Source organism: Lagenorhynchus albirostris, chromosome 6 (assembly GCF_949774975.1).
Source record: "Lagenorhynchus albirostris chromosome 6, mLagAlb1.1, whole genome shotgun sequence".
In the NCBI taxonomy this organism is placed as follows: domain Eukaryota; kingdom Metazoa; phylum Chordata; class Mammalia; order Artiodactyla; family Delphinidae; genus Lagenorhynchus; species Lagenorhynchus albirostris.
Genome location: NC_083100.1, coordinates 78,388,576 through 78,414,147, shown reverse-complemented (window position 1 = coordinate 78,414,147; position 25,572 = coordinate 78,388,576). Strand labels below are relative to the sequence as shown.

General features: G+C 41.2%; 1 protein-coding gene across 3 annotated transcripts in view; it reads right to left on the bottom strand.

Moving 5' to 3' along the window:
- Positions 1-25,572, bottom strand: part of CACNB4 (calcium voltage-gated channel auxiliary subunit beta 4) — a 266,889-nt gene that overhangs the window by 51,149 nt on the left and 190,168 nt on the right. For all 3 annotated transcript variants that reach the window (XM_060152884.1, XM_060152886.1, XM_060152885.1), the window contains exon 3: positions 1,461-1,580. In XM_060152884.1, the coding sequence (XP_060008867.1) occupies positions 1,461-1,580 (120 nt within the window). The remainder of the gene's footprint in view (positions 1-1,460; positions 1,581-25,572) is intronic.

The window sequence follows — 25,572 nt, the reverse complement described above, 5'->3', positions numbered from 1 at the left end:
CACCAGCCTAAGCTAACAGCGCTGTTGCTGACATTTGGGTGACCACAATAGCCACAAAATAGACTCTGAGAGAAACCTAAAACAAAATTTAGCCACAAGTAAGAACACCAGTTTCCAGCAATCCCGGGCTGCTCTGTTATGGGCTCATTTATTCGTGCTGGGACCATGCCTGGGAGCAACAGCACTGAGGCAGGATCCGAGTTAGAGTCTCACTGATGTCCTTTCCCAGGTGCTGCTCCAACCCCCTTCCGCCAACCAGCACAGGTAGCACGGGTGTGGAAGCAAAGGAAGACACCTTGTGAACCTGCCTCATCCTCCTCTTCCCGCTCTTTTAAACATTTTACTGTAAAAATAGAAAAGGGGGGCTTCCCTGGTGGCGCAGTGGTTGAGAGTCCGCCTGCCGATGCAGGGGACATGGGTTCATGCCCCTGTCCGGGAAGATTCCACATGCCGCGGAGCGGCTGGGCCCGTGAGCCATGGCCGCTGGGCCTGCGCGTCCGGAGCCTGTGCTCCGCAACGGGAGAGGCCACAACAGTGAGAGGTCCACATACCGCAAAAAAATAAAAATAAAAATTTAAAAAAAGTAAGTAAATTAATTAATTAATTAAATAAAAATAGAAAACGGAAGGAGTTCACTTTATCTGAGCTTTTTTTTTTTTTCTCCTAAAAATTAGAAAGACTAGATCAATATGCTTTAGGAGTCTATCGTGAAGGGCAAAGGAGGAGAGGCTGACCAGGAACATGTTATATCTGTTACTGTGCATAAAATTTCATTTGACAAAAGGGGTCTGTGCTTAAAAAAAAAAAAAAAAAAAAAGTCTGAAAGACATAGCATGGGAGATCTCTAGTGACTCAGTTCTAACATTCAAAAATGCAATTTGTTCTTTGTTGCCTCCTATGGGGCAGGGATTCCTATGGGGGCCCCTCCCTGTGGAATATCTGAAGGTCTCTTGAGGCAAAGCCTTTCATTGCTCATCTTTGCTGAAATGCTAATCGTTGTTCAAAGCTCTGAACGGTGAACTTGAGGTGGGAGATTGACACCAAGAGGGAAGAACAGAGACACCAACAGGGAGACCCACTGACCAGTTATGCACGTGTGGCCTGCAATGAAGGCTGCTGTCTTGGAGAACGGGGCAAGCACGCTGGTTCCTTGGGAGGCCCTCTAACGACAGTGGGAGGGGCAAGCTGGATATGGGGCACAATCGCTAAGTTAGAAGATGACCAAGAATTTTCACCAGCAAACCAAACACAAAAGGTAGGTGAAGGGGTCCGTGTCTCGGGATATGGCTCCCTGAGAATGTTACTATCAGGGGTGAACAGATCATGGAGCCTTGCAATCTGGTGCCTTATCAGAATGATCATAAAATGATTACTCCAGAGAAATCTGAGGCAGGGGAAGAGCAGCTGATACCTGCTGAGCAACATGCCACTTTGGAACCCAAGAGGGGCAAGAACGTCACCTTTGCTCTCTCAAGCTGGATGGCCGCCTGCTGCTCTCTCTCTTGCCGAATTGCTTCCCGATCCTCTTCCAGAGAGACATCGGAGTCAGACGGCCTGCTCGTGTAGGAATCCGCTGAACCCTGGAAAGGAAAACCCGGAGTAGCTTGAATGAGGTGATGTGGAGCTTCTTAAATCATCACATCTAACAGCATCCTGGAGTGGGTTCTTCTCATTTGCATAGAATTTGATAAATACGCTCTATGCCTTATTGCAGACATAAATTTAGATGGCAGAATATAGTTAAGCATCTGAGTAATTCGGAAGGTAGCAATGTTAGGAAGGGAAATATTTTGACTAGATTAAGTGCTAGAAAGTAAACTGCAATGAAAATTATGTGATGTTCAGCCCCAATTCTTCTTGTTTTGTGCTATCTTTATATTAAGCCCATATCAACTTGCGGAACTGAAATTTCTTTCCATTCTCTGTTTTATATACAGATTTTTAAAGGAGTAAGAGATTTAGCCTATTACAAGAGTAACTCCTACCCATATCTTGGATTACAGATGATCAAGTTAAGATTTCAACACAGCAAATCAGAAACCTGAATTAGTAAAATGATTTTCAGTTCCATTGTCAATGCCATTGAACAAGGATGTCCTCAACTGAAGCCCATTCCTAGAAGGACTATTTGAACAATAATGAAATCCAGCCTGACTCATGTGGCCAAGGAATTTCGGGCAGTGGACATCACTTGGTGCTCATGCCATAAGAAGAGATGAAAACCACAGCAGCTGAAAAGTTAAAAACAAAAACAAACACCCCAGAAGCTTGCTTTCTGCTTGCTAAAAGAACATCACCCTTACAATTTCCTTAAGCTGGCATTAGAAGTTGATATTTGTGTAGATGATATTTCCACAGCAGACGTATTGATAAGACTGGTGTATTTGGCATGTTTCATAAACCAGGTACAGATTCTAAAAGGCATATGCTTATCCATATAGCTGAGAATTTGCTACCCACTGCAAAAAAATAACTCTAAGAATGGCTGACTGCTGAAACAGGCACTTTGAAAGTTTTTTCTAAACTTAGAAATATTAGGGTTTGTTTGTTTATACATTATTTGTGAGTTTGCTGCCTGTATGGGTAGCTTTGTCTCAGTAGAGGGTGTCATTTTAGCTGGGGTAGTCTTTCCCACCATAAAAAAAATCCCAGCACAGATTTTCCTGGCAGCCTAGAACAATAATTCCTGGTTAGAGTTTTATCAGAATGCCCAGTAGAACCCTGGTTCTAAATTCTAACTCTGCAACCCACTTTTGAAGACTTTATACAAGTTCCTAGACCACTCTAAGACTCAGTCTCCTCTTCTGTAAAATGGGGATGTGGTTTACTTCACAGAATTAAATGGAATAGGATATAATGAATCCCTGATTATTGAGCCCTGGCTGTCACACCAGCGTGGGGCTAGATGCTTTGCACACCTTATCTCACTGAATCCTTAGAGCAGTGGGTAAGCTGGGATTCAAACACGGGTAATCTAACCGTAGAGCCAGCAGTTTCAAACCCTACATTGAACTGGACTTGAAAAAATATTTACTCTAGGACCTGGCACATAGTAGGCACACAATAAATAGCCATTCTCATTTCTATTTCCTAGTGCTGGTATTTCTACCTTGATTTAAAAAAAAAAAGAGTTAAGAGATTCTAATCATTTTTCAGCTTACTTACATATGCAAGTAAGTTGCCCATCTTGAACTGTACAGTATCCTTTTTTATTGTATTTGCTGCATAGAAAACACGATAAGTTTTTTTCCCCAGCTTTATTGAGATATAATTGACATATAACACTGTGCAAGTTTAAGGTGTACAATGTGTTGATTTGATACATTTATATATTGCAAAATGATTATACTATAAGTTTCATAACTGCAGTGTGTCCAAATCCATGCACTTTATGCAGTGCTTTTGAAAGTGCCCTTTACAGAGGAAATGTATTTGCTAACCAAATTATAACCAAACTCATCTGTGCAAATCTACTGGGGAAAAATCTGGACCTACAAAATAAATAAGTACAGGGTGACTATTTTATAGATGCATTCATTGCTTAAAAAAGAGCTACCCTGGGCTTCCCTGGTGGTGCAGTGGTTGAGAGTCCGCCTGCCGATGCAGGGGACACGGGTTCATGCCCCGGTCTGGGAAGATCCCACATGCCGCGGAGCAGCTGGGCCCGTGAGCCATGGCTGCTGAGCCTGCATGTCCAGAGCCTGTGCTCCGCAACGGGAGAGGCCACGACAGTGAGAGGCCCGCGTACCGCAAAAAAAAAAAAAAAAAGAGCTACCTTGAAGTCCTTTAAAACAAGAGAGTTCTATCAGCATAAATCTTTTGTCCAAATTTAGGTATATCTGCATAAAATCCAGAGGAAGAGAGAAAGGAAACAATGTTTCTAAAAAATATATGAAAACGGTTTTGTGTTAGTTCTAGGCAATGCTTTGCTGAAGTGTGATGTGTGTGGTAGACCATTTTAAGGTGTTAGATGTCTGCGAAAGTGTCTGGACTATAAAGTGATTACGATGCAGGAAGTCAGGAAGGAGGCACTTGTTTTGAAAACACGTGCTGGGGAAGGCTAACAACTGCAGTTCACAAGAAAGCAGGCTCCCCAGTGGAGCAGTGAGTCAAACAGCTAAAATACACAAGCCACTGTTGACACTAGGAGATGGCTAATTTCCTGAAAACTCCGTTAACGATTTTTCAAATCCTGGCATTCAATCCTCTGCGCACACAAGGAGTGACTCAAGGGCTCCTGCAAATAAACTTTATTTTGAAATGTGAACAAGACTGTTAAGAATTTCAAAGTTACTTAATAAGTTCTACTATTGCCAAGTATGTAAAAGCACACAATATTCTAAGAATATTGGTAGAGGGAAAAATAAAGCACTGTGATATTTATTTTTATAATTACAGTGTGAGATTCACAGCATTTACTCTGTTTTTTGGTTTTTTTTCTTTCAATGACATCTACATTTCTCTGAATAGGGAAATCATTGCTGCTGTCTCTCAAGGTCCTAGGGATAGCAGAGATCCAACATCAAGAGCCCAAATTTGGCCCATGGACATGTTCTGCTGGCTTGGCACAGAACTGGTTTCTTGTTTCTATTCATTTTTATTTGATTTGTTTCAACTGGTTGATAGAGAGTACAGACAGGAGAAAGAAAGGAAAAGAAAAAGAACCTAGGTTGTTTACAAAGACACAGAGAGCAGAAGAGAGCCACAGAGAGGCAAGAGGAGACTGCCTGGGCCGGACTAGAGGGAGGATGGGGAAGGGAAGTGGGGCTGCAGCAGGCTTAGTAGGACTGGAGGGTCGGGGGGACTGCCCAGAGGTCTGGTTAAACCTTTATGGTCAGGAAGAGGGAAACTGCAAGAAGGGAATAATGCTAGATGCTAAGAGGACAGAACTAAAGATATAAAGGTTACTAGCTCTGGCCAAAGGTAAAAACTGCAGCCCCATCAGCTTTTTGTTTTCCAAAATTCCACTTAATAAAATGGGCAAAGAGCAAGGCACCCAACTCATCAAGTGAGCCAAACCTGGGCTGTTAATCTATGTGTAAGATGCATGACAGAGGCTAGTCCCTCAAAAGTTCCTAAGCAGAAACCATTGCAAGTCACATCTTTGAGTCTCCAAAGAAACAACTAAATTGGGGGGAAAAAATGGAAACAATTGCTGCAAGTCTTTTTTTTTTTTTTTTTGCGGTACGCGGGCCTCTCACTGTTGTGGCCTCTCCCGTTGCGGAGCACAGGCTCCGGACGCGCAGGCTCAGCGGCCATGGCTCACGGGCCCAGCCGCTCCGCGGCATGTGGGATCTTCCCGGACTGGGGCACGAACCCGCATCCACTGCATCGGCAGGTGGACTCTCAACTACTGCGCCACCGGGGAAGCCCGCTGCAAGTCTTTTTATATATATATAACATTACATATGTATGTATAAAATAATGAATCCTAATGAATATCAAAAGAAACACATACATGTCTTTCTATTAACATGAGGCCCAGATTTTTCCCCCTTTTACTCAATATTGAAAACAGATTCCAGCCTCACACCTTTCATAAATCTTCTTGAGTATAAAATACAAACGTTATAGAAACATTGAAAAATCAGTTAGTTTACTGTTGTCCTAAAAGAAGGAAAGTGATCTCAAGTCAAACAATGGAAAAGTTTCTTTTCCTGCCCGGAGAGAGAGGCCATGACATGAATGGGAGAGTGGCCGTGGGCTTTGGGGTCAGGAAGTATTGGGTTTGACACTGCTGCTAGTTCTTACTGGCTGTGTGTCTTGGGCAACTAATTTTAACTTTCTGAGTCTCAATTTCCTCCCCCTTTGAAATGGAGATAATAACACATACCTCACAGAGTTTCCCAGTGTTTGATTTGAGATGGAACATCATTTCGTTTACCATCATGAGGAAAATTGAGGAATTGCCAGCAAATAATATTTGACTCACTCATTAAAGTTTTGGGCAGCTTTTCAGCATTCAATTTTTGGCTGCCCTAGAGTTTTAGGATTTACATCTTGTTCTTTTTTTTAAAACAGCTTTATTGAGGTATAATTTACATACCATAAAATTCACATAATTTAAATTATGATTCAATAAATTTTTAATAAATTTACAGGATACAATTCACACAACAATCTAATATTAGAATACTTCTACCACTTCAGAAAAAAAAAAAAACCCTTTTGCCTATTTGCAGTCACTCTCCAAACCTACCACGAGATCCAGGGATCCACTTACTTATCTTGTCCTTCTAAAACTAAAATATACTTCCTCTTCTTATGAGTAGTTTTAGTATTTAGATATGTCATTAAATTACAGCAAGGAGAAGGGAGAGTTTATAAATGTTTGATTTTTAAATGCATTAATACTGGAACAGAACGTGGTTATTGTTGGAACTTTTGGGCTTTGTGGTCAGTCCTGTGCCTCTCACTTCCTACCTAGCTTAGCTGTCCATTCACTGGACACTGACCGTCTGTCAGTGGCAACAATGTGAGAGGAGAGCTGCTTAACTTTTCTGAGATTCTATCCTCATCGGCAAAATAGGAATGAACCCTTCAGGGTTATTTTGGAGAATTACTAAGATGCCATAGTATAGCATAGCATACAAGCATAGTAATGGCACAAATAAAACCAGTGTTGTGCAAGAGAACTTTCTGCAATGATGGATATTCTGTATGGCTGCTGTCCAGTATGGTAGCCACTAGCCACATGTGGTTATGGAGCACTTGAAATGTGCCTGGCCAGATGGAAGAACTGAACTTATCATTTAATTTTTAACTGTTTAAAGTTTTATTTCACTTTAATTAATTTAAAGGCAGATACCCACATGTTAACTAGTGGCTACCACATGGGGCTGTGCAGTGGTACGTACTCCAAATGTCAGCCCTTCCAGATCAGACAAGTGAATGTTAAACTTGATGTAAATCTGGTATTTTAATAGTTTCATTAAGTGGGCTAAGTGAAAGTGGAATGTCCAGAGACACATATCACTCTCAATGGATGTGAGCTTGTTTCTTTCCACTGAGTTTGCAATGACGTGACGATGCACTTTTCCACAATGTAGAAGGAACAAAGCTCTTTCTTGATTACTTTCCCAGAGTTCCTAGGGTGGATAGGTAAAGAGCCCCCTCGTGAGGCTGCCCTAGACAAAAGGTCTTGTAGGCAACATGTGTCTTTACAGGATAGCCCCTCACTTTCTTGCAGATGCTCTCTTCTCCTCCACCCCCTTCACCAAACATGTCCAGAGCTCTTAGCAAGGGCCCCCACCCAGCCTAGCAGGGTCCAGGCTATGTCTCCAACTAGATACGCCTGGGCAGTGTCTAGAACATAGCAGAACCTCAACTTCATTGAAAGAAAGACACTCTCGCTCCCATCAAAATCTATTCTTTGTTCCATGAATTCAAGTTCTTCTAGGGTGGTTGGTTAATTGATCAAGGTTTATGCTAACTGGGTGTGATGTTGTTAGCAGACCGCCCCCCCATAACATGAGATTTTTCTTTTTTTTAAGAATTATGGTTTTCAGTGCCCTAATCCAGAGCACTGGTACATTATATAATGTGTACATTATCAGCACTTTGGCAGAACAAGGAACTTTTGAAATTATGCCTCAGAGATGACAGCTTGACTTTGCTCTAAGGCACCTTGTACCGTGTCTTGTAAACAGAAGGTCTTCAAATATGTTGGTTGAAAGAATAAGGCAAGCTCTGCAGCCCACTTTTATTGGACAGAAGACCAGCAATTAATCCGACTAAGCTCCGATTTTAGGCTTCAAAGAGCAGTCAATGGCAGCAAAGGAATATGTTCAGAAAAGGCCATAAACGGAAAGGAAAGAGAATGAATGCTTACTCATCCCTTACTTTATGTGAGTCACTAACTTATGAACTTTAGATTATCACATCAACACTACAAAGTAGGTTACGATTATCCCCATTTTATAGATGAGGCATCTGAGGCTCAAACAGGCAATAAGAACTTCCCTCCATGTCACTATCATAGGGCACATTGCAGGGTGCAGGAGTATGGGCAGAATCTTTTTTTAAATTTCCTCTACAACATGTGGTGCAAACTTACATTAAAAAGTCAAACATTTTAGTCGCCTTCACTAAAAGAAAACAACATTCTGCAATATTTTGTTAGCACAGATCGTACACCAAAATCTCACTCGCTAGGAACGAGGGATGCAAGTAAAGAAATGACATTCTTAGATCATGGAAAATAAACTGGAGACTGTTTTTCAAAAGACATGTTTGCTTTTCTAACTTCACACGGTAACTCTAGATTATCAAGGTTTTGGTTTGTGAATTTCATTGAGTTTCTGCTTTAATGACAGGATTTTTGCTCAGCATTTTAGTTATTGGTAGGAGATTTTAAGGCCCCCTTGAGTTTTCTTTTTCTCTTAAGTGATAACTCCTCCAGTTGTGTTAAACTACTTATTTACAGGTTACTTCTTATCTTATAACTAAATTATAATTATATATCAATATGTAGTTAAAAACAAAATGCAGGCTTTGTCTAAATTATCTGACTAGTGGAATCCAAATTAATGGGTTCTATTATAACTGTTTTTACATAATTTATTTAAAAGGAAGTAATACTATTTAGAAAACTTAGCCAACCTATCCTTCTTGTTATGTTGACTAGTTTGGCAACTGCTGCAATTGCCTGGTTTCGGATAGGTATTTCTTTTCTTTTTTTCTTTTTTTTGCATTTTTTCTTTGACTTTTACTGAGATATAATTGACATACAGCACCGTATAAATTTAAGGTGTACAGCATAATGATGTGACTTACATATATCACAGAATGATAGATAGGTATTTCTTTTCATTGGTAGTCCAAGGAGACCCATCAGTGGCGATACAACAACAGCAGAAAAGTTTCAATTGGCCTCATCAGTATAAAGAGGGAGGTGACAAAAAGGCCCAGATGGAAATGAAAAGGAAATCTGTGTCAGTCATGGCCATTTAGGAGCTTGTGGGAAAGGAGAAGTTGCAATGTGGGGCTAACAGCAGACCTGCAAGTTAAATCAGTGGTGATGTTGGTAACGGGGGCAGATTCCTCTTAGCTTGGGCTACTATGAGGATTGCAGTTTCATATGGTTCAGCCTAATACACTGGGGGAAGAACAAAAGATAAAGATGACTTTATATGGATCCTATTTCACCAAACTGCTCTGATAATCAGTGCATGGGATCATACACGTATGTAAGAAGTGCTACATCAATGAACACAATTAGTAATCAATCAAAACCCCCTGTGAGACTAAAGGGCAACAGAAGTGGAAAAAAGTCATGATCACGTTTTGCATACAATAAGAATGTTATTTTCATGGTACAGATGATGAGATTATGGAGCTCACTCTCCTTCTGGGAAAGGGAAAGTGACTGCCTGCTGGGAGAAGGTGGCTTCAAGCAGTCAAGCTTTATTTTGTACGGGTCACAGAACAACATCATGGGACACTGAGCAGCCACCCCCGGAACCAGCGCTGCCTGCTCAGAACCGAGAGCTTCTGACCAACCCATGGGACACAGGTGAGTGTCTGGGCAGCTACACCTGGCCGATCCCAGCACCGGCACCTGCAAGCAGCAGCCACAGCACGCGGTCTTCATGCCAGGGCGGTGGCTCAAGCTGCACTAATCTAGTTTCAGCAGAGACGTTAAAAAGGAAATGAATATATTTGCTCAGAAAATCCTGAATGTGCTGCTGGTAGCTGCAGAACTGCATAGTGATAAGGCAACTAACGGTTTCTTGTAAATGTGGGCGTCTGTGATCCTTCTGGAAAAGGGATTGACTGACACTTCACATACCCCCAGAGTAGTTTACAAAGTAGCCCACAAAACACTACTTTTATGTTGTGGTCTATTTTCTTGAGAGTCATATTAGAGACCTGATAACAGTAAATATGTTTCTCCCAAAAGTAGCTCCAAGCAATTACTTGTATTTAAAAAAAAATTTTTTTAAGACTTTTCCTTCTGTCATATAAAGGAAGGAATAATATAGGTTGCTTTAGAAGAAAGTAAGGGAAGGACTTGAACCTCTCCTGTATCATTTCTGTAGCCTCAGAAATGGTTTGATGAAAAATTATCCTTCACTCTTTGAAAATATTTTGTATTCATAACGTTTCTCATTAAAGCGATGCATACTGACTGCATCAAGAACAGACACCCTTCCCCAGAGATGGCTGCAGATGTGACGGAAGCCAAAATGAAGCATCTACTTCATTTCAGGCAGAGATCATGTCTTCCCCACTTTTGTTGTCCTCAGAGGCCCCAGCACAGAGCTTTGCACCTCAGAGGAGTTCAAAACTATTTACTGAACGAAAAAGTGAATAAGGAGGTTTCAAGGGGAGGAAGAGAAACACAAATGGACTGCCGGGTAATGCCCAGACTTCACCCAAAGGGAGTATACACTTTGGGCTTCCAGATGTTGCTGGAAACCATGTCGGAAGGAAGAGTGAACACCAATGTTAACTTGACAAAATGATATGAAAGTGATTTGGAAAACTTAATATTCAAAAATCTCAGAAAAAATGTTAAAAAAAGAATAAAGAAGGAGAATTAACCTTTTTAAAATAGATATTAAAACATTATAAAACTGCAGAAATTAAAAATGTTTGGTTCTAGCACAGATCAAAGAAATAAGAGTCCACAAATCAACCTCTATATATTGATAATTAATATTTAACAGGGGGACTTCCCTGGTGGCGCAGTGGTTAAGAATCCACCTGCCAATGCAGGGGACACGAGTTCAAGCCCTGGTCCGGGAAGATCCCACATGCCACGGAGCAACTAAGCCCATGCGTCACAACTACTGAGCCTGTGCTCTAGAGCCCGCGAGCCACAACTACTGAGCCCATGTGCCACAACTACCGAGCCCACGTGCCACAACTACTGAAGCCCATGTGCCTAGAGCCTGTGCTCCACAACAAGAGAAGCCACCGCAATGAGAAGCCCGTGCACGGCAACAAAGAGTAGCCCCCGCTCGCCACAACTAGAGAAAGCCCACATGTATCAACAAAGACCCAATGCAGCCAAAAATAAATAAATAAATATAAATTTAAAAATATATATATCTATATATAACTGGAAACATTTCAAATCAATGGAAAAAGTGATTATTCAGTAAACAATGTTGGGAAACCTAGCTGGCTGATTGGGGGAAAAAGGTAGATCTCTATTTGATTTCTTATACAAAAATAAATTGCAGATGAAGATATTTAAAGGCAAAATTATATAGATATATCCTTATGTATTTCTTACATATATACATATATTTATACTAGCACTAGCAGAAACTGTGGCTATAGTTTTTTTTGTTTGTTTGTTTGTTTTATGCAGTACGTGGGCCTCTCACTGTTGTGGCCTCTCCCGTTGCGGAGCACAGGCTCCGGACGCGCAGGCTCAGCGGCCATGGCTCACGGGCCCAGCCACTCCGCGGCATGTGAGATCTTCCCGGACCGGGGGACGAACCCGCGTCCCCTGCATCGGCAGGCGGACTCTCAACCACTGCGCCACCAGGGAAGCCCATGGCTATAATTTTAATGTAGCATGCCAAAATGTTCAGAAGCTATGAAAAGACTGATTAATTTGACTACATAAAAAGTTTAAATATTTATCTGGGGAAAAAAAATACAAAAATGCAAATGACAGAAAAAGAAAATATTGTCACATAAGTGACCTGGGCTTAACGTTCTTCATATTCAAAGACCACTAATGAAGTAATAAGAAAAAGATGAACAACCTACCTCTTCACCCACCAATATGGCAAAAAAATAAAAAGTTAGGAAAAAGAAAAAGGAACAAGAATGTACACTGAACACATGAAAAGAACTTCAGTCTCTTTCCTACATAAAGAAATATAACTTAAAATATGATACTGCTTTCATTGATTAGATCAAAACATTTGAAAATACCCCATACTAGTGAGGGTACATATGTTGGTATGAGTGTAAGTTGGTTTTATATTTCTGGAGGTAATTAGGTAAAAACAATCAAAATAAAACAGACATAAATTTTAACCAAACCATTCTACTTGAAGAAATTTACCCTAGAAATACACCTATATCAGATATGTATATATAAATGTACATACAAGAATATTCACTGCAATATTGCATATGATAGCAAAAAAATCATAAAAACCTAAATGTTAGCCATAGAAGACATGTTTTTAAAAGTAGGGTGTATTCACACATAGAATAGTATGTAAGCACTAAAAAGCATGACACAGACCTCTAAGTAAGTATATGTAAAATTAAGTCACAAGATCAAATGGTAAAATAATCTGGCATGTTGTTTTAAAATTGTGTTAAAATAAATGAGAGTCTCTCTCTATATAACACATATATATGTATGCATACACACACACACACACACACACACACAGGAGGAGGAAAACAAACTTTCATTTATTACACTTTATACCTTTCTGTACAGTTTGAATTTTTACCTTGAGAAATTACAAAAAACTAATATTATGTATATAGATATTCACATTTATATAAACAATGTGTACTCTTTTTAAAGAGTTATGTAGCTTGAAAATAAACATGTACTTTTTTTTTTTGCGGTACGCGGGCCTGTCACTGTTGTGGCCTCTCCCGTTCCGGAGCACAGGCTCCAGACGCACAGGCTCAGCAGCCATGGCTCACAGGCCTAGCTGCTCCGCGGCATGTGGGATCTTCCCAGACCGGGGCACGAACCCGTGTCCCCTGCATCGGCAGGCGGGCTCTCAACCACTGCGCCACCAGGGAAGCCCTGTACTTCTTTTTACAGAGTTATGTAGCTTGAAATTACCTGCCTTAACCTCAAATGATGATTTTGATAGGTGTGGTTAGTGTTAACCACTTTTATTAATTGTGGTCTTTGGAAAAGAATATTCCCTCTGGAAGGGCTAGGGCTAGGGGCTAGGGGCCCCAACAAAGGCTAGGTTAGCGTGAGTTTTTCTCTTTGACCACTAATCTCCTAAATTTGTGAAGCTTGTAGGTCTTAAGTTAAAAACAAGATGATGCAACTTAATGTAGTAGTTTAAATTTAGGTATAAATGCTATTTTTGAATTGTAAGACATGACTGATTTGAGGGTATATGAGAGGTCTGGTGGGTCCCTTATGCACACGTAGCTACCCCTAGTTATCTCCAGAGAAGGAATCCTCCAGCATCTCACTGTCACGAGACCTGTACTCCAGGCTGCTATATTCCTTACAAACTTGCTATCCCTCCTTTGCTCTTTGGGGCCTTGACAGCGACTACACAGTGCCCAGCCCTCCCCATCAGCGTCGATCAACTTTATATGGAATCTGGAGTGGTGAAAGCAATAACCTTCCCTGGGTAGTGTCCTTCCTCCGCAGTGGGTTCAGAAGTGGGGAATGAAAACAAGGCTTGCTTTTTGACTCCCATCTGATAATTGTATTGCAGCTTGTTAGATTAGAGGAAATTCTTAGTTCAACCTTTGGAACTAGGAAATGAGGCTTTAATCAGAATAAAACAGCACTTTACAGACGTTATCTAAATGTCACCATAAAAACATTAGACGTGGAGCTCATTATCCTCACTGAAGTAACCAAGATTCAGGAGAAACCAATAATCTGCCCAGGGTCATACAGCTGGCCAAGTATGGTGAACTCTGATCTCACTAACTCAAAAGCCCTTGCTAATAGCTAATAACTAAGCCCAGTTGAGGTGTTGGTAGATACTGCTGGATGAGCAGATCACTAAGGCTTCAGGCTTAAAAACACTAGAATCTCTCTCTCTCTCTGCTTTTAGAATGAACTAACAATTACTAACCATGCTATGTTTTTCCCAGTAAACGATCTTGATTTCTCTCCAAAGCTCTTTTGAGCCCTCACAGACGGGTCAGGCTGCATGCCCTAAGTCACCCAACCATCAGCTAATGAAGCCAAGAATTGCATTTCAGGTCAGAGCATCTCTTGAATGATCTCTAAGATTCTTCTGAGATCTGTTCTTAAAGATGTCTTCATAGTGAGAGGAATTAGGTCTTCAAGTACATGGTGATAGAGTATTCATTTGAATTCACATCAAAATACATGCAATCAACTATTCCTAAGGATGGGACTATCAAACTTTCAGGTTTTCTCTTTCCTTCCTTCAGGCCTATCCATTAGCTCATTATTATATCCAAAGTGGTCAGAGAGGAAATCCACACCTGCTTTTTTGTTGTTGTTGGAAACTTTTGGACCAAACAAAAAAGAAAAAAGTTGAGATAAAATTATTGATTAGAATGAGTCTGGGAGAACTCATCAAGAAAAAGAGGGAAAGGACTCAAATCAATAAAATTAGAAATGAAAGAGAAGAAGTTACAACGGACACCACAGAAATACAAAGCATCATTAGAGACTACTACAAGCAACTCCATGCCAATAAAATGGACAACCTGGAAGAAATGGATGAATTCTTAGAAAGGTATAACCTTCCAAGATTGAACCAGGAAGAATAGAAAATATGAACAGACCAATCACAAGCACTGAAATTGAAACTGTGATAAAAAATCTTCCAACAAACAAAAGTCCAGGACCAGATGGCTTCACAGGTGAATTCTTTCAAACATTTAGAGAAGAGCTAACACCCATCCTTCACAAACTCTTCCAAAAAATTTCAGAGGAAGGAACACTCCCAAACTCATTCTATGAGGCCACCATCACCCTGATACCAAAACCAGACAAACATACTACAAAAAAAGAAAATTCCAGACCAATATCACTGATGAATATAGATGCAAAATCCTCAACAAAATACTAGCAAACAGAATCCAACAACACATGAAAAGGATCATTCACCATGATGAAGTGGGATTTATCCCAGGGATGCAAGGATTCTTCAATATACGCAAATCAATCAATATGATACACCATGTTAACAAACTGAAGAAGAAAAACCATATGATCATCTCAATAGGGGCAAAAAAAGCTTCTGACAAAATTCAACACCCATTTATGATAAACACTCTCCAGAAAGTGGGCATAGAGGGAACCTACCACAACATAATGAAGGCCATATATGACAAAGCCACAGTAAACATCATTCTCAATGGTGAAAAACTGAAAGCATTTCCTCTAAGATCAGGAACAAGACAAGGATGTCCACTCTCACCACTACTATTCAACATAGTTTTGGAAGTCCTAGCCAAGGCAATCAGAGAAGAAAAAGAAATGAAAGGAATACAAATTGGAAAGAAGAAGTAAAAGTTTCACTGTTTGCAGATGACATGATGACATGACATAGAGAATCCTGAAGATGCCACCAGAAAACTACTAGAGCTAATCAATGAATCTGGTAAAGTTAAGGATATAAAATAAATGCACAGAAATTTGTTGCATTCCTATACACTAATAACGAAAGATCAGAAAGAGAAATTAAGGAAACAATCCCATTCACCACTGCAGCAAAAAGAATAAAATACCTAGGAATAAACCTACCTAAGGAGGTAAAAGACCTGTACTCAGAAAACGGTAAGACACTGATGAAAGAAATCAAAGATGACACAAACAGATAGAGAGATATACCATGCTCTTGGATTGGAAGAATCAATATTGTGAAAATGACTATACTACACAAAGCAATCTACAGATTCAATGCAATCCCTATCAAATTACCAGTGGCATTTTTTACAGAACTAGAACAAAAAATCTTAAAATTTGTATGGAGACACAAAAGACCATGAATAGCCAAAGCAATCTTGAGGGAAAAAAACAGAGCTGGAGGAATCAGACTCCCTGACTTCAGACTATACCACAAAGCTACAGTAATCAAGTCAGTATGCTACTGGCACAAAAACAGAAATATAGATCAATGGAACAGGATAGAAAGCCCAGAGATAAACCCATGCACCTATGGTCACCTAATCTATGACAAAGGAGGCCAGAATATACAATGGAGCAAAGATAGCCTCTTCAATAAGTGGTGCTGGGAAAACAGGAAAGCTACACATAAAAGAATGAAATTAGAACACTCCCTAACACCATACACAAAAATAAACTCAAAATGGATTAAAGACCTAAATGTAAGACCAGACACTATAAAATTCTTAGAGGAAAACATAGGAAGAACACTCTTTGACGTAAATCACAGCAAGATCTTTTTTTTGTGTGTGTGTGGTACGCGGGCCTCTCACTGTTGTGGCCTCTCCCATTGCGGAGCACAGGTTCCGGACGCGCAGGCTCAGCGGCCATGGCTCACGGGCCCAGCCGCTCTGCGGCATGTGGGATCTTCCCAGACTGAGGCACGAACCCATGTCCCCTGCATTGGCAGGTGGACTCTCAACCACTGCGCCACCAGGGAAGCCCATCAAGATCTTTTTTGACCCACCTCCTAGAGTAATGGAAATAAAAACAAAAGTAAACAAATGGGACCTAATGAAACTTAAAAGCTTTTGCAAAGCAAAGGAAACTATAAACAAGACGAAGAGACAACCCTCAGAATGGGAGAAAATATTTGCAAATGAATCACCCGACAAAGGATTAATCTCCAAAATATATAAACAGCTCGTGCAGATCAATATTACAAAAGCAAACAACCCAATCCAAAAATGGGCAGAAGACCTAAATAGACATTTCTCCAAAGAAGACATATAGTTGGCCAAGAGGCATGAAAAGCTGCTCAACATCACTAATTATTAGAGAAATGCAAATCAAAACTACAATGAGGTATCAACTCACACCAGTTAGAATGGGCATCATCAGAAAATCTATGAACAACAAATGCTGGAGATGGTGTGAAGAAAAGGGAACCCTCTTGCACTGTTGGTGGGGATGTAAATTGATAGAGCCACTATAGAGAACAGTATGGAGGTTACTTAAAAACTAAAAATAGAATTACCATATAACCCAGTAATCCCACTACTGGGCATATACACAGAGAAAACCATAATTCAAAAAGACACATCCGGGCTTCCGTGGTGGCACAGTGGTTGAGAGTTCGCCTGTCGATGCAGGGGACACGGGTTTGTGCCCCGGTCCGGGAAGATCCCACATGCCGCGGAGCGGCTGGGCCCATGAGCCATGGCTGCTGAGCCTGCGCGTCCGGAGCCTGTGCTCCACAACGGGAGAGGCTACAACAGTGAGAGGCCTGCGTACCGCAAAAAAAAAAAAAAAAAAAAAGACACATGCACCCTAATGCTCATTGCAGCACTATGGAGGCAACCTAAATGCCCATTGACAGACAAATGGATAAAGAAGATGTGGTACATATATACAGTGGAATATTACTCAGCCTTAAAAAGGAACGAAATTAGGTCATTTGTAGAGACGTGGATGGACCTAGAGACCGTCATACAAAGTGAAGTAAGTCAGAAAGAGAAAAACAACTATCGTATATTAATGCATATATGTGGAATCTAGAAAAGTGGTACAGATGAACTTGTTTGCAAGGCAGAAATAGAGACACAGACGTAGAGAACAAAGATATGGACAGCAAGGGAGGAAAGGGGGATAGGGGGTGGGATGAACTGGTAGGTTCAGATTGACGTATACTCTAATATGTATAAAATAGATAACTAATAAGAGCCTGCTGTATAAAAAATAAAATAAAATTCAAAAAAAAAGAATGAGTCTGGGAGAGATACTATGATTTAATTTATTTGAATCATCTTTATTTTTCATTAGGAAACATAAGAAGAGGCAGTGATTATTTGTTTGAGAGCTGGAAAAAATAAAGAGTTCAGAGATGGGCTTTGAAACTAGACTTATGTTGGAATCCTAAGACTGCCATTTACTAGGTATTTGCTTTTGGACAAGAGACCTAATCTTTCTCTGCTCAGTCCCCTTTCTGAAGAGAAGCATATTAACCTAACCCATAGAAGTGCTGTGAAGATTGTGCACTCAGAACAGTGTAAGCACTCAGCAGAGGTATCACTCCATACTGGTTAGCAAGCACACTTCCATTGATGGATTTATCCTGGCCCTTTGCTTCTTGGGTGAGCCCATATTTGCTATTTTTAACCCCTCTCTTAAAAAAAAAAAAGCATAGAGATGCAAAGCTTAAATTAATCAAAATGAGGAAGAATTAAAGGCTCTAGTAAGAACTTTGATTGGGACAATTAAAGGTATTGGCTAAAAGGAAATTGAGAAATCAGGTTGGCTTTAGCTCTCCATATTTTTTCTGCGTGCAAAAGCTGTGTTCACTCGGGAGGCAGTCCCTCTTCGGGAATAATGCAAAGACAGTCAGTTTTGGGTTTTGGTCAGACAGCTGCATGAAGAAGACTGCTGTCCTTCTCATGTGGGGATGACACCCTTGACCCACTCTCTACCCTGAATTGCATGGCAGCTCTAAGGGACTTGCCCGCCAACCAAGGCTGATGTGGTAGTCCTCCTCTCTAAGACTCCAGTGCCTTCATCAAGACAGCCGGGGCTAGGGGCAGTCACCAGTCACAGAGCACAGGCATGTCCTTTACTAACCCACCCATGCCCTGGGTTTCACGGCCAGCCCCGTCAACAAAACGAGCCAATCCATCAGAGACTTTTAGAACCCTAAACAGGTTCAAAGAGACATGACACTCTTTTCCCTTCCAAAAGCAGAATATGGGCTCTCTGGTCACAGAGTGTGCCCTCCTGTCTTTTCAATGAGGAAAATAAGGCAGCAGTTGCTTTACTTAGCTATATATTGTGGGGTTTTTTTTAGTTTCTCGCTCTTTTTGCCTCCCTGAAATACATGCTTAAAAAACGAAAACACTCCCATTTTAAACCTCTAGTGAATTTAAAAATAGGTCTTTTGTTATCGCTCTTACTCTGCATCTTGATAGATCAAGAAAAAATTCATGAAACATACACATAGATAATTCAAATGGCTGGGTTTGAAATAAACAAATATTTGAGTACCATAGTCTTATCATCTCTATTGTTAGGTGCTGAAACTGAGCAGGACCCTGTGGGGCCCTCCTGGGTACAAAAGCCTTTCCCATGTGTCCCCTATGTCTTATTTGTAGGAAAAAGGTTTCAGCCTCCTAGACCTTCCCTGAGTTCCAAAGGGCTGATTCAAACAATTACTAATCAAGGAATGCATTACTAGTGAGGGAATGCAGAAGCAAAGGAAAGGCAGTCAAGAAACAGCAATGGGGCAAGGTCCTGGTCTCTGGTCAAGGGATACACATAACAATCTGATACGTATCTCTGAGTTCTTCTACAGCCTAAGGCTCCCACCCAGGTACAGGACTGTAACTTCAGGCTGAGCATAAGCAGTGGACCCCAAACTGGCTGGAACCAAAAGGCTGATGATTGAGATTCCTGACACACCACCCTGTTACTTCACCACCAACCAATCAGAGGAAGATCACATGCCTTTCAGTACTCTCCACAAATTTTGCCTATTAAAACTCTTCCTCGAAAACCATCAAGGAGTTTGGGCTTTTGGAGCATGAGCTGCCTGTTCTTCTTGCATGGTCCTTGCAATAAGCCTTTCTCTGCTCCAAATTCTGACATTTGGGTTTGTTTGGCCTCACTGTATGTCAGGCACATGAACTTGGGTTCGACAACAGCGTGATGGTTATAGAGCAAAACCCAAGTCGGGGTGAAAAGCCTGAGAAGAGAAGTAGGCAGGTCATACCAAAACACAAGACACACAACGTTCATTCAGGGGGAAAGCTTTTCTCTCATTGGGTGCATCCTAAAAGCTCTCCTCCTGCCCCCAGTATTTCAGAGTATATAAAACTCCTTCCACGTTGCCACAACGAAGCTCAGAGAGACCCACAGTGCAGAAGAGGATGACCCTGAGAACCACAGGCAGCACCGGGCAGGCTGAGAAGGAGCTTCCATCTTCCCAGCACTGCGTGTACAGTGTACCTATGCACTAGGCAATTGGAACAGGGGAGACACTTGAGAAATTCAGTTCAGGGAGACTGAGTACCACAATGCAGAATCCAGGGCAAATGCACACACAACACTAAGAGTTCTCTGCCTAAAAAACAGGCAGAGAAGAAAAAGGCTTTGGATGAGGAAGGTGGAGGTGGAGGTGGCCTAAGAAACAACAATACTGGGCCAGTGAACAGTGCTGCAGGAGGGCCCTGGAAAGAAAGGGCCAGAGACATTTTCCTTCTGTTCTCCAGGGGGAGGGCACTCCCAACACCCAGCGACAAAGGATTCAACAGCCTTGGCAGAGTCTGTACGGATTACTGCATGCACAGTAGTGAAATCATGCCTAACTGCTTGGTTAAATATATATGTGTCGGGCTTCCCTGGTGGCGCAGTGGTTGAGAATCTGCCTGCCAATGCAAGGGACATGGGTTCGAGCCCTGGTCTGGGAAGATCCCACATGCTGCAGAGCAACTGGGCCCGTGAGCCACAATTACTGAGCCTGCGCATCTGGAGCCTGTGCTCCACAACAAGAGAGGCCGCGATAGTGAGAGGCCCGCGCACCGTGATGAAGAGTGGCCCCCACTTGCCACAACTAGAGAAAGCCCCCGCACAGAAACGAAGACCCAACACAGCCAAAAATAAATAAATAAATAAATTTAAATCATATGGGCTTCTAAGAAGACCTCTGCTTAAAAAATATATAGATATAGATATATATACTTTTATATTTGAACCAGGTGAATCTAACTGATAACTGTTCCCAGGGTCCAGGTATCCCAAGAGGACAGAGCAGGTAAGTGGCCCTCTGCACACCAACCACACTTGGAGGTGCCTAACAACGAACGATAGTTCATGTCTGGTTGTCTCCCATCAAGTATGGGATTCAAACTGACAAATACTTGTTGAAAAATTAGTATGGATGAGACCTGTGCTAAGTGCAGTGGTAGCATGAAGGTGAATAAGACGCGGTCCTTGCATAACAGGGGCTCATGATCTGCTGGGGCAGACAGGTCTGCAAACAACCACATTATGAAGGAGAGCATGAGAAGTGCTCTAACAGAAATACAAATGCAACTATGAATAGGAGAGGATAGATTAATTCTGTCTGGGGGAATAGAAAATCTTTGGGAGAAGGTGAAGGGTGTTAAACAAGCAGGGCTGTCAGGAATAGGTTGTACAGCATGTCATCAAGACAGGGCATTCCAGGCAGGGAGGAAAGCAAAGAGCAGGAAAATAAAGGAGAAGGATGAATTTTGACAAGTTTGTTGTCAGTATTGGGGTGGGAGCTGTGGTGAATACCAAAGATATAAAAGGCATGTTTCATGCCTTTAAACGGCTTACAATCAAATTGAGGAGATGAGATATGTGTTCATGAAACAAAGCAATTCAGTGCTAGAACTATGTTATTTAATAAAAGCAATGAGGAGTTTGGGATTAATCTATATAGCAGTGGGATTAATATATACACAGTACTATATACAAAATAGATAAACAACAAGGACCTACTGTATAGCACAGGGAACTCTACTCAATATTTTGTAATAATCTATTAGGAAAAAGAATCTGAAAAAGAATATACATATATATATATATATATATATATATATATAACTGAATCACTTTGCTGTACACCTGAAACTAACACAGCATTGTAAATCAACTATACTTGAATTAAAAAAATAAAAATAAAAGGGAGAAGTGAGAGAAAAAAAGAAAAGCAATTAGGGCTACTAGCTTTAGAGTTGAAAGAAGGCAGAGTTCAGAAAACTGTAGCTGAGACATTTCAAAAAAAGGCAACGGCACCGGTTTGCAGGGCAGAAATAGAGACACAGGTGTAGAGAACAAACGTATGGACACCAAGGGGGGAAAGTGGCGGGGCTGGGGGTGATGGTGGTGTGACGAATTGGGAGATCGGAATTGGCATATATACACCAATATGTATAAAATAGATAACTAATAAGAACCTGCTGTATAAAAAATAAATAAAATAAAATTTAAAAATTAAAAAAAAAAAGGCAACGGCAATGTGAACAAAGGCAGGAAGCAGTACCCTGAGAGGCTCATGCTGAGGAGAGGCTGGAAATAAAATTGTAGAGGGGAGTAAATGTAGAGAACAGCAAAGCGGGAAGCCGGGAGGAGGCGATCGCAGCCCTCTGCAGGGGAGTCGATGGCTGACGCTGCACGTGAGCAGGAGAGTATCAGACGGAAAGGGGACACTAGGAGACTCAGTCTGGAAGTGGGAAAGAGTGCAGTCAGAGAGACCGACGGGGAGATTGATAGGAAAATGGAGCACACGAAGAGGGAGGAGGCAAAGGCAAACCCAAACACGTGTCAAAGGGCAGATTCTAAAAATGGTTGACAGGATATAGGGGATACCTACACTTTACTTACTGCTTAGTGTCTGCTGGGCACTGAATGGGATGGGATGCTGGCTAGGGGTGATCGGAGGTGGGAAAAAACCCACCTCCAATCACCGTAATTTAGTCATTTCAAAAAAAAACCCACCTTAATTTAGTCATTTCAACTTGAAGACCGATAGTTCTCACGGTTTGTTTGGTTTTTTAAAAGCTGTGCTAAATCCATCAACAAACTATGAGCATTTTATCTACCTTCCGTTCAGCAGAGATGAGGAGAAACAAAACTCAGAGCTCATAAGAGAGAAAATGTAGTAAAGGTGGGAACGTTTTAAAATATGTCCTTTAACAAATCCAATAAATCCTCATTATTAACTTCATATTTTGGAAAAACATTCTTCACCAACTTGAGCTGTGTAGGTTCAAGGGAATACTATTTATAATGTTACAAAATTAAAATTAGTAGATCATTTTTCCTCCAAGAAAAGATCACAGAGGATTTAAAAAGGAATGCAGATTGAGTTTTGAAAGTTGCTGTTGAAACGTGGTCTGGTACTTGTTGCAGAAGTTATTTATAACCAAAGAGAGCGTAAAAACTGGCCATGAGTAACAAGCGGGGAGGCTGAGGCTTACACTAATTTTGAGAATAAGAATTTGAGAAACAAGCCTCCCCTTGTAAGCAATCACTGCTTGACTGAACAAATTCCAGGGAAGCTTGGTTTGACTGCAAAATGTATTACTCCCTTACAAAACTGGAACTACAATAGAACCTATCACCGCCTAGTATGAAATGCTGTATACATGCTGCATATGGAGAAAAAATGAAGCTCACACTGGCAGAACACCCAAACTTTACCAGAAAAGAAATCACTACACATATTGTCAAAAAGCAGTCCTCATGAGAACAAAGTGGCTGCAGCTGAAGTTGGCCATGTTCTTCTTGGTGGATCACACTATCACTTGTCTTTCAATGAAACGCCAATTTAAATTCACATGAAAACTCTGCAGCAAAAATGCCCCCTGAATGCCCGGGCAAAGTCCCCAGTGAAAGCACTCCTCAAAACATGGAAGGCTGTTTACAATCACCTTCTACCTCAGATGACTACATGAAGAAGGGCTCTTCACAAATATTAGAACCTTGTGCTCTAGCCAATAAAAACAAAGTCATCATCTGCCCTGAGATATGTTCTCCTATGGACAATGAGAAGACTATAATTGATTATATTTTGTTTCTTGCTTCAGCCACCAGGATACTCAGAGCTAAGTTCTAATTCTCCTCTTGGTGTACATCTTCTACCTGAATTTACATTTTCCATGACCCTAATCTGCTTGTTACTAATTTGGGAGGGGGACTTTATATGGTCTTTCAAGTCACCTCAAAATCTCTGCTAGATGAGGTGCAACCAGAAATTAAAAAAAACAAAAACCCTACAATAATTTTCACTGAATTTTAAACTACCATTTGTGATGGGTGAAATTTTCTTCCATTTTCTTTACAGAAGTATTCAGATAGTTTTTTTTTGAGCCCTTGGTTGCTGCTCTCCACTAACAATTGTCAAAATAACTGTTAATAGGGCTTCCCTGGTGGCACAGTGGTTGGGAGTCCGCCTGCCGATGCAGGGGACGCGGGTTCGTGCCCCGGTCCGGGAGGATCCCACGCGCCGTGGAGCGGCTGGGCCCGTGAGCTATGGCCGCTGGGCCTGCGCGTCCGGAGCCTGTGCTCCACAGCGGGAGAGGCCACAACAGTCAGAGGCCCGCGTACAGAAAAAAAAAAAAAAAAAAAAAATACTGTTAATAGACTCTCTTTCCAGACAGGAGGTTTTTCAATCCCTCTCTTGCTGTCTGTCCAGGGTCCTGCTAGCCATTTGGAAGTTTCCAAATAAGGAATTCAGTAGTTTACTGTGCCACGGGTTGGCCTAGTTCTGCTCTTGAATGCTGAGTCTGTGATTCATTCAGTATGTTTCTTTGTATATTTACTAAGATTAGGTATAAACATGCATTGAATCAACTCAAAATCTTTGTCCCACTACTCTTTAATTCATCAACATCAAGCTAGAACAAAAATAAGACAGGCTCATCTTTCATCTTTCTCCTCCAACATGCTCCGGCCATAATATGCTTTCAAACCTGCTTCATTCACAGTGTGTGTCCCACAGTAGGCACGCAAAAAACACTTGTTGAATAAGGAGGGGGAATGCCCTAATGCCTCCCTGCCCTTGTACAGGCTGTTGACTCTTTGAAAAGCTCCTTTTCTCCTTGTTCATCTGGCAAACTCCATTTCATCCATCCACTGAGTTGTAACTGTTTGTATGTGGAGCTGTTTTCCTTTCTGACAGTAACTTCTCAGGGCAGGTACTGCACTTTTTTCATCTTTGTGCCTCCAGCATGGGCTTGGCACACGGCAGGTGTCTTATATCTGTAGGAAGGAAGGAAGGAAGGGAGGGAGGAACATTTCTTTGTACTGCTCTTCAAAAAGAACGTATGGCATTTTACTAGCTACTCAGAGTTGCATTCAATGGAGAAAAATGCTTGCCTCCAATTTTTCAAAACCACCCCTGCAGAAGCAGATTGAATTTTGTGTTTCACTGAATCCATCCATTCATGATTAATTGGGTAGTTAAGCACATCTAGTTACATGTGCAGCTGGGAATTCCTCCAGCTGTCATTAATTTTAATAAAGATTCAAATCCTCAGTATTTGTCTGCTGAAATGGAGCCACTGTTACCCTTAGCCAATCAAAATAGAGACAAACTGTCCATTATTGACAAACAACAGAATAATTTGCAAAAACTATAAGTATGTGAACTCCATTTGCCCCTTTGGTTACTGCCATAATAAATGTGATACCATTCAATCTCCCGTTTTCTTCTACTAACTGGTAAAAAAAAAAAAATCCAGCTATATTCCATAAATCAGGGAACCCTGAGACATTCAACATAAAGACAGTAACAATTAGCAACATGCTAACGACTGAAATTGAAATAAATACATCTCTTTGGCTTCCACGTTTATTAGCCGGGTGGGAAGAGAGGAACTACACCTAATTCCTATGCGGCATCTGGCAAGGAAACATTCTGATAGGTAATGCAATCTTTTCCAAAAAGAACTAGAATGCTCTCATTTCCCCTCACAGTCTGCAATCAAATAATGAAGTGCGAACACGATCCAGCTCCTTTTGGCTGTCAGCCTCTCAGCCTGGTTCAAGTGTGTGCCAGGATCGTGTGCTATTAAATGTAACCGAGGCCTGCAGATGAACCTAAAATATCCAACCCATTCTCCAAAGGAGAACACGAAAAGCTCAGCCTCCATGCCTAGCCATTTCTTTCTCCCAAACCAGAGTTCTCACCAGCCAGTTGCTTGTCACCCACTGTCACTCCATTTGCTAATATACTGTATTATCAATTTACAGTTTCACACATGCTGCAGATAATGCAA